Source organism: Corylus avellana, chromosome ca7, assembly GCF_901000735.1.
Source record: "Corylus avellana chromosome ca7, CavTom2PMs-1.0".
Lineage (NCBI taxonomy): Eukaryota > Viridiplantae > Streptophyta > Magnoliopsida > Fagales > Betulaceae > Corylus > Corylus avellana.
This window is the reverse complement of record NC_081547.1, coordinates 16,066,180-16,085,215: the sequence shown is the minus strand read 5'-3', so window position 1 is coordinate 16,085,215 and position 19,036 is coordinate 16,066,180. Positions and strand designations below refer to the sequence as shown.

Below are 19,036 nucleotides of genomic sequence, written 5' to 3'. Positions count from 1 at the left end.
TTTTGTCTCTGTTTTCTATTCCTGAGAAGATTCAACGTGATTTCTTATGGGGTGGGATTGATGAAGAGTTCAAATTCCATCTGGTCAACTGGAATAAGGTCTGTTCTCCGATCTCTGAGGGAGGTTTAGGCATCCGGAATTTGCGTTTGATGAATCAAGCTTTGTTGGGGAAATGGTTGTGGAGATTTGCTCATGAGAAAGAGGCTTGGTGGAGAAAAATTCTAGTAGCAAAGTATGGTGCGGTTTGGGGTGGTTGGTGCTCTAGGGTACCCAGAGGATCACATGGGGTGGGGTTATGGAAACACATATGTAGGGGGTGGAGGTTGTTCCAATGCCACATTAGATTTGTCCCTAGTCTTGGGTCCAATATTAGGTTTTGGGAGGATATCTGATGCGGTGACATGTCTCTCAAGGAGGCTTTTCCTGGACTTTTCAATATTGCCACCAATAAGGATGCATCTATTGCAAATAACAGGGAATGCTTAAATGGCTCTGTTCAATGGAATGTTTCCTTCATTCCCAGGGTACATGATTGGGAAGTGGAGGTCTTGGCCTCTTTTTACACGCTATTGTATTCGCATCCGATAGGCGGGGAAGGGGAGGATAGAATAAGGTGGATCTCTTCACGTAAAGGAAAATTCGAGGTAAGATCTTTTTATAGGATCCTTGCGTCTAAAGAACCCATTCCTTTCCCTTGGAAAAGTATTTGGCGCACTAAGGCTCCTTCGAGAGTGGCTTTTTTTGTTTGGACGGCCGCGCTTGGAAAGACTTTAACCTTGGACAACGTTCGGAAGAGAGGTATTGTGGTAATAAATCGTGTTGCATGTGTGAATCAGATGGGGAGTCTGTTGATCATCTCTTTCTTCATTGTGGGGTGGCGCGTATCTTGTGGAATGCCATTTTCATTCGATTTGGCTTGTGTTGGGTTATGCCAGGTAATGTAAAGGAGTTGTTTGCTTCTTGGTGGGCAGGTGGCAAAACTCGCAGTGCCGTTGTGTGGAAGATGGTTCATCTTTGCCTCATGTGGTGCATTTAGAACGAGAGAAATGCTAGATGTTTTGAGGACTCGACTAGGAATATTGAGGACCTCATTCATTTTTTCTTGTACACCCTTTTCACTTGGATTGCTGGTTGGCTAGCGCCTCTAGTGATCAACTTTCAAGATTTTCTTTTTATGTTCTCTTCTTCTTTTTCTTCTTCTTAGTCGCTCTCTTTTATACTTCCCTTGTACTAGGGTTGCACCCCTCTGCGCTTTTGATCTATATATCTTTACTTGTAAAAAAAAAAGTATACAAAAGGAACCACCTAACTAGCAGGGGCAAAACAAACAAGAAAATCATTAAAACTAATCAATAGAGGAGACACATACGCCGCCATCCATAAATACAAAGTTTCATAGAACAAAGATAAAATTTTCCTCAACATCCTCTCTCTATCCTCAAAGAACCTATCATTCCTTTCCTTCCATACACACCAAAAGAGGCACGTAGGCACCATTTTTCACACCGCAGTACTCCTAGGCCTGCCATAGGACCACCAACAATTAAGCAGATCAACAACAATTCTAGGCATAACCCATGACATCCCGAAACAACTAAAAAAAACACTCAAAATGGCAGAAGCCACATCACAATGGAGAAGGTGATCCACCAACTTCCCATCCCTATTGCACATGTAACATCGGTCCATCATGATGATGTGCCACCTTTTGAGATTATCCAAGGTGAGGATCTTGCTTAGAGCCACTGACCATGCAAAATGGCCGCCCTCAAAGGATCCTATGTCCACCAAACACTCTTTCAGGGGAAGTGGCTCCCTACAGGAGAAACCATCAAGCAGGAGTAGAATTTAACCTTGAACAAATCTTTTTTTGGAAGAAGCCCACCACAGTTGATCTTCACATCCTCCTCTCACGCTAACGGAGTGCAACGCCTAGTAAAAGGAAGCAAAGACATCCACCTCCCAATCCTATGCCGCTCTAGCAAAGCTCACATTCCACTTATTGGAACCACCCAAAAACTCCAAATAAACTGCTATAGAGGCATCCTTTGCGTAAGCAAGACCAAATAAAACTTAAAAAGCTACCTTTAGAGCCGCTTCCCAACACCACTGGTCATGCCAAAAGCTGATCTTGGTACCACCCCCTACCTCAAATCTAGTAAAGCTAAAAAAATTATCCCACCCCTTCCTAATATTATTCCACAACCCCACTCCAAAGGCTCTAGCAGGAACAAGAGAGCACCACCCTCCCCATAAACTTCCATATTTCAAATTCACTGCAACTCTCCACCAAGCCTCTCTCTCATGCCCATATAATGAGCCAAGCTCTTTTTTTTTTTTTTTTTTTTTTGATAATTTCAATATCATTAATAAAGCGCAGAGCCAAGCTCTTTTTCTATTTCTACTGTGGTTTGGGAACGGGATGGCCAGTGAAAACCTTGACCTGCACCCCTAGTGTCAGCTGATCCCATGTAATGAAGGTTCTGCACTATGATAATAGTTCTTTTTTTTTTTTTCTTTTTTTTTTTTTTTTTATAAATAAGAGATTCATTAAAATGGGCAAAGGGGTGCAACCCTAGTACAATGATAATACTTCTTAGTGCAGCTCAAACCCAAGATCAAATCAGGTAGGCTTTTGTACAGGGTAGCATACAAATTAGTAAATGTCGAATACATGGTCACTCCCTAGAAAGTCTAATATATTTCAAGCTAGTGTCTTAAAAAAGGCTCACTATATTAATTAACCAACTCACATTCAATCAGTTTTACTAAAATTTTCCACAAAATGAGCCCATGCTAGAAGAGTCAGTTGTTACTACAATATCATCCCATTTTTAGCACGCACAGATTCTACATTACAATTAACAACAGGATAGCCACAGCCTGAAGGATATAGTGACCAGCAAGATAGAGCACATCCCACTCAAGCCCAGCTCATTTTTCACATATAAGGACCTAGCTACTCTCCTGCTACACCAATTGATTCAAACTAAGTCTAACCAAAGCTTAACATAACTCACTTTCAATTGAGCCATAGCTAGAACAAGTAGACATTGAGACTCTTTGCCACGCTTCCACACCCCTATATTCCACAGCAAGGAACAAAAGCTTTCATCCATGTCTAATGGAACAACATAAAAATTTCTTCTATACATTATTAGTCTCTTATGTAATATATTGTGAGAAACAAGTATTGTAAGTAGTACATTTAGTAGTCTTCAAAGGGTAGCTCAATCGGCTGGGGATCACGCCTCATGAAGCAGTCATCTCTAGTTCGAATCCTCCCTCTACCCTCTTGTGTGGACATGTCAAAAAAAAGAAAAAAAAGCAATACGTTTAGTAGTTTTACCTAGTGTCAAGGTTTCCAAGATTTGGTGCACATCATTTGAAAATAACTTTTGTAAACTCCCAATCATGTTTATGTTCATACACTTGGACAAGATTCAACCTGTGTGCTTACCCTCCGCCACTTCTTTATGGGAGAGGACCAATTGGTCCAAAGACCATGGCAACTTAAGCTCAACAAAATACCGCATTCATATATGATATTTTTACCTTAGTATGGATATTAAATCATGACAGGAATTGATTGATCAGACTAATAAGGATATCAAAGCAAATACATCCACAACAATAATAGCACCCTAACACCGAACAAGACTTAATGCCCACAATGTGTGAGACTGTGAAATATGTGTGATATTGTTCAAGATTGATGGCCATAATCTGTTTTCCCTTTTAGTGACCTTTTATTTGTTGGGCTTCTCTGCAAGGCTAAAGCAATTTAAGTCACAAGTTCAGAATAATAAGAGTTGATGATTGGATAAAACTGTATAATCTAAAGAATTAATCTCGCCACGTCAACATGAAATGCTCTCTCGGCCCATCGGCGCATGAGGCACATTGATAGAGCGTGTGACCGTTCTGAACAGTGTTCAGGTATTGTCGTTTGGTTTTTCATCGAGATTGATCGGTGAGATGGGTTATCTGGGTTAGTTCTACGTGGAAACCATATCGTTTGAGATTCGTTCTAAAGTTCAAGGAGGCGTTCAACTAGTGGAGAAGAGTAGAGGAAAAACTCAATCAGTGATCATGGCATGGCCGACCATTTTCTGGTTGGTAAGCGCATGGGATATTTGACAAATTGTGAGATAGTACATGAAAGTTGGAGGACGTTTCGTTTTGGTTGCTTTGCGTATGTGATGCAGAGAAGAAAGAATTCCCAAGGAAATTTCTTGGAGTTGTCTGAATATGGAGGTAAAGGACGAAGGAGTTTTGTGATAATACCAGAGGGGTCTGAGGGGAAGGGATGGGAAGCATGTCGGTTGCAATTGCAAAGGCTGAAGTTGCACTATGAGAAGCAAAGACAAATGGAGTCCCCTGTTGGTGCACCGGAGGAGAAGAATCCATTAGGACAGACGAGTGGGTGCACAAGGTGACGCCACCGGTGGGGTTCCAAGATCGGCGATTGTATGCAGAGACGGTGGTAGATGAAAAGGTCATGGCCAGCGATCTCAAAATCCAAGCAGCCGGAGATGGGGCTCAAAATTGATTAAGGAAGGTGCGCAATCCATGGAGATCGCGGCTGGGGATCACGCTTTGCAACAACTGGAGATTCTGGCGCCTCACAATAAGGAAGATATCACGCATGGCCTTAAGGAGATGTTACTTTCCTTACAAAAAGAAATAGCCAATTGTTTGCTTAAGCTGGAGATGGGCTGGGGGAATAAGGGGAAGGGTATTTAGCTAGGTCAAGGCAACAAGGAGAAAGGGATGAAGGAATGGGCGCCAAGGGGGGAGGAGGATCGGCCTGGCCACTTTCAAGCCAAACAATTAATGGACCCAACTGGCAAGCCCACTCGGCAACAACCCATTAATAGGTATTGTAAATTTTATGTTCGTAGGCACCTACCTAGATGACAGGTTCAATGGTGCTCAAAAACCATGGAACGTATGGACCAACCGGCGATCGAGGAGCCGCCGGAGAATAGCCGGAGTAGGACGCCGGAGCAGACAAGTAGTGTACCTGCCATAGAACAAGCTGACAAGAGCATTTGCCACTAGAGGAAACCAAATAATGGAATTGTCATGGCCGTAGAGGCGGCGACAGGAGGAATGGAGGCTGAGTGTTCAGTTGGGCAGTCCGGAACTGAAGCAAATATGGCCGAAGAGGATGGAATAGAACTCATCGGCGCCGTAGAGGGTATGGATCAGCTCTTGGGTCAGGAAACGCAGGCTCTAGACCTTGCCAACGAATCACAGTTGACTGTCGGAGACTCACAAGGGACTGATAAGGATGTAGGATGCACAGAAATTGCCGGAGAGGCGGTTCTGACAGTGGAGAAACCTACGGAGCAAACTAAAAATGGGAGAGTTGAAGAAGGGGGAGAGAAGAGGGAGGCAGAGAAGAGTTTGGGAGATGGAGATGGGGATTATGCAATGATAGAGAGGGCCGGGACAGTAGATGAGATGAGGGGGATAGAGATGCTGGATATCCAACCGTTGGCCATTATGGGAGCAAATGGAGGAGCTCAATCCGTGTCTCCAGATTGGGTGTTAGAGAGGGTTTTAGAATTTTGTCATGATTTGGGACTAACATGTGATGGGCATGAGGAGGATTTGCTGGCTCTATTTATTGCCATTGAGGCCAATAGACCTAACAGGAGAGTGGGTAGTGCTCAACAGGCGAGTGACAAATCAGGGAATCGAGTAAATCGTGAATTAAAACAGTTGGAATGCACGATGAACTACGATGTGAAGGGATCATCTAAAGTGAGTGAAAAGGGGAGCGCTGGTAAATATTGTTAGAAGCCAAAAATAATTTCGTGGAATGTGAGAAATATGAATGAGTCTGAGAAAGGAATGAAAATTAGGAGGAGGTTACGAGAGTGAAAGGCGGATATTGTGTGCTTGCAGGAGACAAAAATGGAGGTCATTAAATATTGAGGTGATTTAGAGTGTGTGGGGGTGTACTTATGTTGATTGGTTGTACTTGAGATCTACAGGTGCCTCCAGAGGTATATTATTAATGGGAGATAGGCGAGTGGTGGAGAAGATTGAGAAATGTGTAGGGAGATTTGTAGTAGCCTGTGTTTTCAGAAGTGTTACAGAAAATTTCGAATGGGCTTTTGCTAGAGTTTATGGGCCAAATGAGGATGGTGTTAGAAGCAATCTATGGGATGAACTGGTTGGTTTAATGAATGTGTGGGAAAGGCCTTGGTGTATGGGAAGGGATTTTAATTTAGTTCGAAACCCTGGAGAACGATTATGTGCTTCCAGACACACGCAAGCAATGATTGATTTTTCTGATTTTATTTTTGAGTAGGGGCTTATCGATCTCCCAATGGTAGGGGGGCGGATCACATGGTCTAATCGGCATGCAGGGTCTAGACTAGATAGATTCTTGATATCTACAACATGGGAGGAATATTTTCCAAATGTATGTCAGAAAAGGCTTCCTCAGGTACTACCGGACCATTTTCCAGTGATATTGGAGTGTGGAACAGGAAGAACGAGTCGAATACCTTTTAGGTTTGAGAATATGCGGTTACAAGCGGAGGGTTTCGTGGGGCAGGTAAAGGTGGTGGGACTCTTATTACTTTGAAGGTAATTCGAGTTATGTGTTGGCTCGAAAGTTGAAAGCTCTGAAAGGTTATCTCAAAAAATGGAATGTGGAGGTGTTTGGAGACATAGGGAAACAAAAAAAGGAGTTGGAGGAGGAATTGCGTGACTTGGATCGCATTGCAAAGAGTAGAGCTTTAATGGACAAGATAATTAAGTGAGAAGAGTGTTCTCACAACCACTTTTTATCAAGAAGAAGTGAGCTGGAGGCAGAAATTTAGGGCATTGTGGTTGAAATAGGGTGATCGGAATACAAATTTCTTTCATATGTTGGCCAACTTGCATAGGTGAAATAACACAGTTGCTGCCATGATGGTGGGTGGGAGCAGGTCAGAAGATCCAGCAATTATACAAGATCATATTGTGCATTTTTATAAAACACTGTATTCTAAACAATATCAGGGGAGACCAACCAGGCTTTTAGCTCCATTGATGGAAAATTTTAGTTCCATTGATGAAGGGGAGAGATCGTGGATGGAGCGAGAATTTGAGGAAGACGAAGTTTGGGAGGTGGTGAGGAAGTTGAAGGGCAACAAAGCACCCGGACCTGATGGTTTTACTATGGCGTTCTTTCATAAATGTTGGGAGGTGCTAAGGAGGACATGATGGCAATTTTCAAGGAATTTCATGAGTGGAAAATTTGGGAAGAGCATTTAATGCTACATTTGTTGCGCTTATTCCAAAGAAAGCTGGAGCGGTGGAGATCAAGGATTTTCGCCCTATTAGTCTTGTAAGTGGGGTGTATAAAATAATTTCGAAGGTTTTGGTTAGTCGTTTGAACTCATTGTTGGGGAAGCTTGTGTCACATACACAAAATGCGTTTATTCTAGGTAGGCAAATATTGGACTCTATTTTAATGGCGAATGAATGTGTGGATAGTCAGATTCGATCTGGGGAACCAAGTATTATTTGCAAGCTGGATTTAGAGAAGGCTTATAATCATGTCAACTAGGACTTTTTATTATAGATGTTAGAGAGATGCGGTTTCAGGGAACGATGGAGAGGTTGGATTCAGCACTGTGTCTCTATGGTATGTTTCTCCATTCTCATTAATGGAACGGCTACAAATTTCTTTAGTAGCTCTCGAGGAGTGAGACAAGGGGACCCTTTGTCCCCTCTATTATTTGTGATGGTGATGGAGGCGTTTAGCAGGATGATGAATGCAACGGTGGAGACAGATCTTATGTGTGGATTTTCGGTGGGTTTGCAGCATTTTGAGGTAATGGAAGTGTCACACTTATTATTCGCAGATGACACACTTATCTTTAGCGAGACAAAGGTGGAACAACTTCATAATTTGAGATGTTTCAACTTCATAATTTGAGATGTTTGCTGCTGTGTTTTGAAGCGGTTTCAAGGTTGAAAATAAATTTGTCAAGTCTATTATTGTCCCTATAGGTGAGGTGGGAGATGTGGAAGGCTTGTCAAGAATACTTGGGTGTGAAGTGGAATCGATGCCGTTTACGTACTTAGGGTTACCTTTGGGTGCTCATTATAAGGATCCATCTATATGGAATAATGTCATTGAGAAGATGGAGACTAAGTTGGCAGGATGGAAGCGGATGTATTTATCCAAGGGTGGTAGGCTAACGATGATTAAAAGTATCTGTAACATACCCACGTACTATTTATCTCTGTTTTAAATTCCAGTGAGAGTGGCGAAGTGTACAGAAAAAATACAAAGAGATTTCTTGCAGAGAGGTGTAGGTGACGAATTAAAGTTTCATTTGGTAAATGGTCCAAGGTTTGCATGCCAACGGAGGTGGGGGATTAAGGGTAAGGAATTTAATTCAGTTCAATCGAGCTTTGTTAGGTAAATGGTTGTGGATTTGGAGGTTTGCCAAATGGTTGTGGAGGTTTGCCAATGAGGGAGATGCTTGGTGGAGGAAATTAGTGGAGGTTAAATATGATACGATCAGGGGTGGTTGGTGCTCCAAGGATGTAGGGGGACCTTATGGGGTAGAAGTAACAATTGTTTTGGCAGGATGTGTGGTGTGGAGAGTTACCATTGAAGACTTTATTTCACACCTTGTTCAATATATCATGTGCAAAGGAGGCATGGGTGGAGGAGAATATGGATACAGTAAATGGTGCGATTCATTGGAATGTAATGCTTATTCGGCTTGTTCATGATTGGGAATTGGACGAGGTTTCGCGATTTTTAGAATTGTTGTATTCCCAACAGGTTATTCATGGTGGGGTGGATAAAATTTGTTGGATTCCCTCGAAGAGAGAGAATTTTGAGGTGAAGTCATACTATCAAGTAAGGATTAATATGGCACCGGTGGTTGGCCCTTGGAAGATTATTTGGAAGAGTAAAGGTCATCCGATAGTGGCCTTTTTCATGTGGACGACGATGCTAGGGAAAATATTAAGGAGAAATTACCTTTTTCCCTCATCCACTACAACGCAATGTTACTTTGCCCCCATAAACTGACAACCCTGCTGCCCAACCCTATCAAACTACCATTTTGTTCCCAAAACCCCTATTTCGTCAGTCAAACGCGTTAACTCAGACGGTCAACCCGTCAAGTGCGTCCCACATGCCATCTTAAAATTTTCTATCCCACTTTTGCCTACAGTAGGGTTGTCAGTTCATGGGGGCAAAGTGACAATGCGTTATAGTTGACAGGGAAAAAAGTAGGATAGAAAATTTCAAGATGGCATGTGGGGCGCACATGACGGGTTGACCGTCTGAGTTAATACCTTTGACTAACGGAATGGGGGTTTGGGGTGCAAAATGGTAGTTTGATAGGGTCGGGTAGTAGGATGATCAGTTCATGGGAGCAAAGTGACAATGCGTTGTAGTTGATGGGAGAAAAAGTAATTACCCCAAATATTAACGTTGGACAATTTACGTAAGAACATTATAGTGACGGAGTGCTGTTGTATGTGCAAGAATAGTGGTGAATCTATTGATCATTTATTATTGCATTGTGGAGTTGCTATAGAGGTATGGAACATGGTTTTTCAAGTATTTGGTGTTATGTGGGTGATGCCGGGTAGGATGAAGGAATGTTTGGGCTGTTGGAGAGGATAGAGTTTTGCAAATCGTACAATTCTGCAAATCTGGAGAATGGGTCCTTTGTGTGTAATGTGGTGCTTATGGAGAGAAAGGAATGCAGGGAGTTTTGAGGATGGTGAACTTGGACTCATAGAGTTGAAGAAAGGGGTGCTCCAAACACTTTTCTCTTGGAGAGTATTGTCGCATTCATCGCAAGTTTCAACGCTTGCGGAATTCCTAGATTTATGTGCTTCATTTTCAACTTAAAAGCTTGTATATGTGGGCTCTTTTGTATACTTCATGTGTACATGAGTTGCACCCCTAGCGCTTTTTATAAATTGATATTACCTATAAAAAAAAAAAAAGAATAATAAGAGTTGAATCTTTAATTAGACCATTATTAAAATCAGTCAATAGAGATTCTTGCTGTAAAATAAATAGAAGGACAAAACAATCATATTTTGGGATGACTTGGATCATGTAGGAACCCTATAGGGTTTGCAAAGATCAGCCAATTTTCAACAATGACCAATTAATAATGATCTCTATGTGGTCTACAATTACATGAGCCATTTTCATAAGTAACAAGAAATTTTATTAACAAATGAGAATATCAAAATAAGTTTTCACCTGAAAAAGTACAATATGAAATTTCACAAATCAAGAAAGTGTAAGAAAGAAGTACAAGAAACATTCCCAAAAGCTGTTTTCCAATCAGACAAGGATCTCAGAATAGCTATTTCAGATCAATCACAGACGGCACAACCCCATTAAACAGTCAATTTTTATGTCTCCAAATAGACCATAATCTTCTTCTTTTTTTTTTACTTTTGCTTACTCATCTATTATTTAATTATTATCTTTATTTATTATGATCTTTTCATCCTTCATATTAATCCTGAAAAGAAAAACAAAAACTGTAACTAGTTAGAGGACTGATGGTGACAAAAGCACAATAAATAACCTCTGTCATTACTGCAACAGATGTAGGATCATGACCACGCCAGATGTAGTCTCTCACTGTCATTCCTTCAGCAGCTGCACCTTTCTTGACAGCTTGTATGGCAACAACCAGAGAAACACCTACAGGAAAGATTCTTTATTTTAAGGGGGGAGAAGTTAAAGGAAAAAAGTGAAACTACATATAAAACCATAATTCAATGAGTTATACCTTCAATAACAAATGAACCACCAATCACTAGAGCTGCATACAGAATATTTTCAGGGGGCTGACGAAGAAACACTTATTTATTAACAATTTACAAGTGGATTTAACAAGGCAACAGCTAAGAACCAGGAATTTATAAAAGAGAAGATTTGGGATTTGGAATAGAAAAGTTGCCAAGTAAAGTTTCACTTGAACAAGTACCTGTGCAGTCCACAAGTTTTGAAAGCCATGAACAATTGTAGCTCCGGAACCAAGACAAAAGATACCGACAGCAGATATCAAAGACCAAACAAATCTTTCCTTGGAGTAGCCATAACTGTACAACAATGAAATAATAATTTCAGCTTATAAATAATAAATAGAATAAGAATTAGATTTTTTGTTTTTACTCTATAAACCTATGCACATATGTGAGTGTAATTTTGAAACAGAAAACATAGTCACTGGCCACTCTATGCAATTATGTTTCAGGTGTGTTAAAAATAATCATTTGGAATTAATGATGTAACAGGATAATCATAAACACATTCAACATTTCTAATTCCAAACAGAATGCTACTCAATTTGTTCAGTCAATTTAACTCATCTATAGTACATGAAAAATAAAGAAGCTATGACTAGCTCCAGGTGGAGATCTAAAGAAAAGAATGTAAAATTTTGAAATAAGAGTGCAAAACTTCCAAAAAATGGCCGACATTAATTTCATTCATTTCAATTCCTTTCAAAGTAAAGCCTGCAAATATAAATCTGATTTTAAAATACAGTTACTAATGGTGGGCATAGGTGGCTCATGCATCATATACTCACGGATGTAGAGCATCTGGTGCACGTCTTGAACTACTCAAACCATAAGCAAGGAGCACCTACAAAGTGAACACTAATTAGTCTCCATTCTATAATCAATAAATTGAGTTAAATTCAAAGTAACAAGTCAAAAACATGAATATTCAAAAGAGCATGGCTGACTAACTCAAAAGTGTACCTGATTGGCAAAATCTGCAACTGAGTGCACAACTTCAGCCAACATAACATGGCTAGAGGTTGCTAACCAAACCCCAAACTTGAGAGAAAAAACAAGGAAGTTGCACCACAATGCAGTCGTGACCGCTCGTTGACTAGAATAAACATATGGCACAAAAAAGAAAACAAAAGGATTAGATTGTAAATATGCGGACTAAAATTGTTGGCATTCTATGCATTATAGGCAAGCATCAAACAGAAACAAATATGTCCTTTTAAGTATAGCATTCGAATGAATGGCAAAAAAAGCATGTGCCTGTCAAGGGGAACATTTCTGACTCTCAAATATCTAAATGGTCCGCTAAATTCTTTTCTCTAAATATACGTATACATATCAACTTCTTTTTCTAGCTCAATCCTCTGGAATCCATCTGCAAAGAATTCCCTGTTTTCTTCACAACCTTGTCAAAGCCCTAATTCTATCAGAAAAGCACAACCTACTACTCAATAAGAAGGAAGCCTTATAGAGTTTTTTTTTTTTTTTTTTGAAAAAAAATATATATATATATATATATGAATAATAATTTATTGAAAAAGAAGAAAAGTTCGCGTACACAAAAAGTATAGAAGAGAAGCAACAGCCCTATTGGGGTTGAAAATCCAAAAGGTTAACAAAATCTACAAGATTAGATGATGAGAAATTAAGAACAAAAGTAACAGCCTAATTTAAAAGGGAGCTAAAAAGTGAGGCTTTTAATTTAACCACATTTGACTCGCGGTCCTCGAAAAGACGTCTATTTCTTTCTCTCCAAACGCTCCACATAAGTAAAGTAGGGATGACTTTCCATATGGCCTCTTAGATTCTCTCTGCCCTTGCTTCTTCCAACATTGAAGTAACTCTAGAATATTGCCCAGCGTCTTCCAACATTTAAGTAACTCTAGAATATTGCCCGGCATGACCCACGAGACTCCAATAAAATTAAAACCAAGTGCCCATATCTCGCTAGTCCAAGTCACAATGGATGAGAAGGGGGTTCACGGTCTCCTTCCTCTTTTTACAAAGACAATACCAATGAATCCAAATGCTCCTATGGTTGACAATCGTAAGGACTTTACCCAAAGCTGCTCTTCAAGTGAAGAAAGCAATACGAGGTGGAGCCTTCACCTTCCAAACGCTCTTCCAAGGAAAAGGGGAAGACCATCTAGGTTATAATGTATTGTAATAGCTCTTCACTTCAAACCTGTGATTATGTGCTAGGTACCATAACATTTTCTTTGTCTCTCTCAGAGAGGTTTTTGAAGGGTATGAAAGATCGAGGAATGCTACAAGAGACTCAAGTTCCCAATCTTGGACCGCCTTGTAGACATCAAATCCATACGGAACAAATCTGCTTCCCCTCCTCTTATATAAGATCATCAAGGTTTCTAATGGAGCAATATCCAGGCAGATAAAACATTCAATGTTAATTTCAGAGAAGAGGTTGCAGTTTATCTCAACATCCCGGGCAAACTATAATTTTCCTTGACTCTTTTGCAGCAATGTCCAGAATCTAGAATTGTCTGTTTTTTTATCCGTTATAAAATAATAATAATTATTATGTTCTTCTGGGTAAATTCGATATGCTGCACTCTTATTTGAGGTCAAAACCCCGAGGCCCTCTCATGCTCGGTGAAGGCTAAGCTCTTTTAGTTGAACAGTGAGCCCCACCATTGATAATATTCTACCCGTTAGATCAGTGACGAGAATGTATCTTATAGCAGTTAGCTGTGCCAATAGAAAGCAGAGTTTATAAATTTCACATCAATAACTGTATTTTATAGGTAGCTTCCATCTTTTCATATCAGATTATTGGGGTTCAAGATATCCTGGGCTTTCTACCACGTCTGCAGAACAGGAACTACACCCACAAACTGTACAAACTTTTTAATTATGTATAGGTACTTTCACCATCTTCCCAGCTATTCATACTGCTAATTATAGTCAAGTGTTTCTTTTGTATTTTGTATACTTCCTGTGTACCTAGAGTGCCTTATGCTTTTAAAGATATTTGTCAATAACTTACTAAAAAAATAAAAAACCTATTCGTATTGTCATTATTGAAATTCCACATATGCTACTATTCTCCATACAATATTATACCCAGCTTCATCAAATTAGAAACATAAACATTTCCAATCTTTCTTTTAGATGCAAAACAAATAACAATGTAAAGGAAAACCCAGAAAAGGAGGCAAGACTCTTACCTGTGTTGATCACTGATTTCAATATTCTTCACATGTTTGGCCCTCGTAAAAAAATCTGACCAAAAAAAGAAAAAAGAAACGTTCATTGTTAAAATTAAAACAGAAATCTCTCATTTCAAAGAAAGAGAGCGAGAGAGAAGAAAGAAAGAGGAAAAAAAAAACTTACTGCGATGGGAGGCGTACTGATAGTGGTAACCGGGACGGCGAAGGCCGTCGAAGGAAACCCATCCGAGTAAAAGGAATTTTTTGGAGGAAGTAAATGGGGAGGGATTGCTCTGGTTTTCGTGGCGGGAGGGGTGAGACGGCAAAAAAAGGGAGAGGGTGCGAGAGTGAAAGGAAGAGCGCTGGTGTTGGTGATGGTGTGGGTGGGAGGAGCAACGGCGGAGGTAAAGGAGGAGAAGATTAAGGCAAGGCTCCGCTTTTCTCCGCATGCTATTGAGTACTACTATTTGCAGTGTTAGGTTTTTTGGAATCTCCTGCTATTCCATTTTCAACAGCCTTCTTCTACAGACTACAGAGGAATGAATAAAGAAGGAGAGATTCTTCTCTCCCACGCAGAATATCCCTGCCCTGCGTGGGCGTCGGTTAATTAAATTCCTTTCTTTCCCTCTTTTCTTTTCTTTTTCTTTTTCTTTTTTGGTAAATAAATTTTATTAACCAAAGTAATAGAAAAACTGACAGTTGCTTAAAACTAGAGCTTTTATCTTTATTGATAAACAAAATTTGTCGTTAAAAAAAAAAAAAAAAACTTACAATTAGGAATGTATTCAACCTGTGAGTTGAGTGGGCGTATTTGGCTGCTCTAACTTCGGTATTCGAGTTCCAACTTGAAATTGTGTTCAAGCTCCCTTAGGTGCTCCAGAGTAGTGCGACCACCTCAAGTACCGAAGTGGGTGGCCGGCAATCCATTTAGAGGTGGCCGGCCATCCTTAGGAATAGCCATTCTATTCATAAAGTTTATTTCGCGAATCAAATGGGACCTTAGTCTAGGCCGAGCTCAAATTTAAACTCATGGTAAAATATTTAAGAGGAGAAACTGAAAGTGAAAGAATAATAAAACAAAAAATACAAAATTAGTTATTATAGTTGCACTAATTTGTAATAAGCTCTTTGTAGCATAAATAGGTTATGAGAGCTTCACGTGGTACACAAAAATAACAAATAAGTACCTATTATTAACTTTTGTCCAAAAACTGGACGGATTCCATTAATGTGCCACATCAAATTCAATTACATAACGACATGTGTTACTCATATTCAAATATATAAAATACAAAAATTATAAATATATAGAAATTACAAAACAAAAAACATTGGAAGATGAGCCACCTTTTTGGCAAAATGGGGGCGGCTGAATTGCCACCACCAAAACCACAATGTTACTTTCCCTCCTCTTTCACGTTCTCCCACCTTTGGTAAAAAGACTGTAAATTAAGAGTTATAGACCGAAGGGCGAGGTGTTGGGATCTATTAGAGTATTTACATTGGTTTATGTATATTTTTATACAAAATGACTAATCAAAATTCACTTTATCTAGTTTAGCTAATAAGTTTTAAAAGAGACCATACGTCCAATTATCTTTTTTCTTTTTTTATCTTTATCATTTAAATTTTGTTTTTTGTTTTTTATTTTTGTTGATACACAGTTTTCCGGGATGGTGACGTGGCACACTTGAGGTGGTGCAGACAGCTTCGAGGATGCTTCAGGCTACACACACAAGAGAACAAATAGGATTAGAGCCCACGGGGGTGTCCCGGCGGGAGAGCTCCGATGCCTAAGTCAGAAAATGAGGAGAAAGTGTTTAAGCCACCAAAGTTTATGGAGCTAGGATTGCGCTTACCTTTGATAGGGATCGAGAGCTATATTTATAGGCATGGAGTACAATTTGTTTCCCGCACATCTTGGGATTCTTATCCCTGAATATCTGATTTGCAGTTATTTTTATAAGGGAGGAACCTTGGGACGAGGTGATAAGGCCTTTGTTTGAATTAGATTGCCTTTTGGTTTTGAATAACAACTTATCCCGTTTGTGCGGGGATTGTTTGCAAAATGCTTCTTTTGAATGTAGGATAATGTTCACTGGGATGAATTTGAATATTTGCATATCTTTAGTTGTAGAATGACAGTTTCACCCTTGGCACTTGTTTGTTTTGATCCGAGAAGAAGCGTCTCGGGTCTGGCATCTGATACTTACCGAGTAGTCTCGGACTCGGAGTCCGAGTCCGAGACCTTCTCGGTTTACGAAGCCTCCTCGGGGAAAGCTCGTCCGAGGCCTTGTTGGGTTTTGTTTAGCTTAGATCGGGTTTGGGGCCCGTTGGGCTTTAACCGCAGATCCATGGTCCAACAATTTTATTTTATTTTATAAGGATTGTATTTTTCCTAAATATCATATCTTTCAACTTTTAGGAAAAAAGATATATGGAGAGAAAAATAGTATATTAATGACATGGATGTGTGAACAGTGCCTACTACATATAGCAATGAATTGTTCACAAATGTAAAAAAAAAAAAATAATAATAATAAAATGTATTTGCATTTAAAATGCATAATCCAATGTAGATGGTTTTTTAGTATTTTCCTTATCTATTTTAGATGAAAGTAAGATATGGCTAAGCTATTGTGAGTGATAAGCGCCGAATGTTGCACATTCAAGCTCCTTAATTTGCATATGTTAATTCATTAGCATTGTTATTTATTTGATTTTGTTTTGTTTTTATGTTTCAGGGCTTTAAATGACAAATACAAGAAAATTATTGATTTTGGGCTCAAAATGCATTTCAAGTACTGTAGCGGGTTCACTGTAGCAATTTACTGTAGCACGTTACTATAGCTACAGTGCGCTCGAGCGCAGCTACAGTGCGCTTGAGCACACACACGCGGTAGAGACAAAAATGAGTCTGAATTTGATAAGGAAAGTTTTTCTAGGTCTCCCAATCCGACTGGGAGACTGATTTACGATTTTCCTGGGATTCCTAGGGCTTCTAGGGTTCTCCTAATCCTTATAAATAGGCCTCTAAGCATTGAGAAAAATGGACACACCGCTTCCTAGAGCTAGACATCAGAAAATCGTCTTTGGAGCTTAGAAGTTCATGAGCGGCTAAACCCCTTCGTGGGGTGTTGATGTAACCCTATCCAAGCACAATGGTTTGATTGTATTTAATTTCTAGATTTTCAATTTATGCATGTTGATTGTGTAACTATGAGGATTGCTACAATTAGCTTCTGTTCTTTATATTAAATGCAATTGTTCTTAAATTCCAAAATCAATATTTGTGAAATTCTTCTCTTGTCTTAGAAAGTATTTTACTTTTATTGAAATCAAATCATTCTTGTTTTCTGTGATTATGAGGATGGTGGTTATACAATAGGTTTAATTGACATATGATCAATAGGATTTGACAGGCCATGCCTAGGGAAGACGGATTGTACTACACCCTAGTTTAGTGTAATTTAGGTAGACAGTCTGTGCCAACCGAAGATGGGTTACACTTATTCATTGATTGTATGTATCCTGTTAAAGAATTTGATAATTTATACCTAGGGAAGACGGGTCGTACCGCATCTTAGTGGTTAGGTGGACGATTCGTGCCAACCGAAGATAGATTATGCTTATTCTTTAATAAGGTAGTTTCTTGTTTATTTATAATATGCATGGAATGAATTTCTAGGATTAATTATGATTAGCCATTGTTGTGCGGATAGAGGTGAAGTCAATACCCTACACTCTCTCTTATTTTAAATCTCTTTTATTTTCATGCACTTTAAGTTTTAAAGAAAATCAAATCAATTCTATTTTTAATTAAGTTAATTTTAATCTTTCGAATTTTGATAATAAAACCCCTGCAGTCCTTGAGGTTCGACACCCTCAATATAGCTCTATCCCACAGAATTCGTACTATTGCGAGTAGTTATTTTTATTATTGATATTTTTGGACACAAAAATACCACAATCAATTTTTGGCGCCGTTGCCGAGGACTACTTAACGGTTTCATTATCTAAATTTAAGGATCGATTTTAGCTTAATAATTTATTTTTCTGCTTTAAGTTGTTAACTTTAATTCTGTTTTGTGTTTTGTTTTTATTTTTTTTTTATTTTATTTTAGAATTTGCAAACAGGTCCGAAGCTGCCTTCTCTGTGACTACGATCGAGCGTAGATCGCGTGCGATCGAGTGCACAGACGCACTTCAGCAGGAACCAAGCCAGTAGTGCTCGAGCCTTCCCCTCCTGCGCTCGCACCCATATGCGGCAGTACGCTCGAGCGCACCCTGCCGTGCGATCGAGCGCACTTGCAGCAACCTGCATCCAAAACCCTAAGTGCATCTAAGGGCCGTTTGTGAGCTTTACTTTTCTGTTTTAGCTTTGTTTTTCTTTTCTTTCTATTTTGTTTATGCTCGGTCGCCATTCTTTGTCGTTTCCAGTAATTTCTTGCGACTTTGAAATTGAACGCACTCTTAGACAAATTAGATCCCAAAGGACTCCTAATTTGCTAGAAGAGCGTTCCACTGAGACCATGGGAGATGGTAACCACGTGGCTTTGCAAGATCATTATCTTCCTACCACTTACACTACTCCCACATGTCTCCGGCTGCCAGAGGTTACGGCAGCCCATTATGAAATTAAGCCCAACACTATACAAAGTTTACCTTCTTTCCTAGGGCTTAGCACTGAAAACCCTTATGACTTCCTCAGTGATTTCGAAGCAATTTGTTTTACCATTAAAATGAATGGATTCACTGAGGATGCCCTAAGATGCGTCTTTTTCCTTTCTCCCTCAACGAAAGAGCCAAACATTGGTTCCAGTCTTTAACACCCAACTCTATCACTTCTTGTGCTCAATTGCAACAAGAATTTCTTAAGAAGTATTTTCCCATAGGAATGACCAATGACACTAGGAGAGCTATCACTAGCTTCTCCCAATATGAGGGAGAAGATTTCCATGAGACTTGGGATAGGCTGCAGGGCTTACTTAGATCATGTCCACACCACGTTGTCCCGAAATGGCAGCTAGTGCAGTGTTTCTATGATGGCTTGACCG

At 39.6% G+C, this 19,036-nt stretch overlaps 1 protein-coding gene across 1 annotated transcript in view; it reads right to left on the bottom strand.

The window, feature by feature from the left end:
- LOC132186800 (metal tolerance protein C4) overlaps window positions 1-14,596 on the bottom strand; it is a 39,967-nt gene extending 25,371 nt beyond the window's left edge. The window contains exons 1-7 of the mRNA XM_059600864.1: window positions 14,164-14,596; window positions 13,998-14,052; window positions 11,776-11,908; window positions 11,601-11,656; window positions 10,995-11,109; window positions 10,797-10,854; window positions 10,590-10,708 (exon numbers count right to left, since the gene is read on the bottom strand). Of these exons, the coding sequence (XP_059456847.1) occupies window positions 10,590-10,708; window positions 10,797-10,854; window positions 10,995-11,109; window positions 11,601-11,656; window positions 11,776-11,908; window positions 13,998-14,052; window positions 14,164-14,428 (801 nt within the window). The 5' untranslated portion in view covers window positions 14,429-14,596. The remainder of the gene's footprint in view (window positions 1-10,589; window positions 10,709-10,796; window positions 10,855-10,994; window positions 11,110-11,600; window positions 11,657-11,775; window positions 11,909-13,997; window positions 14,053-14,163) is intronic.
- Window positions 14,597-19,036: the final 4,440 nt, after the last annotated feature.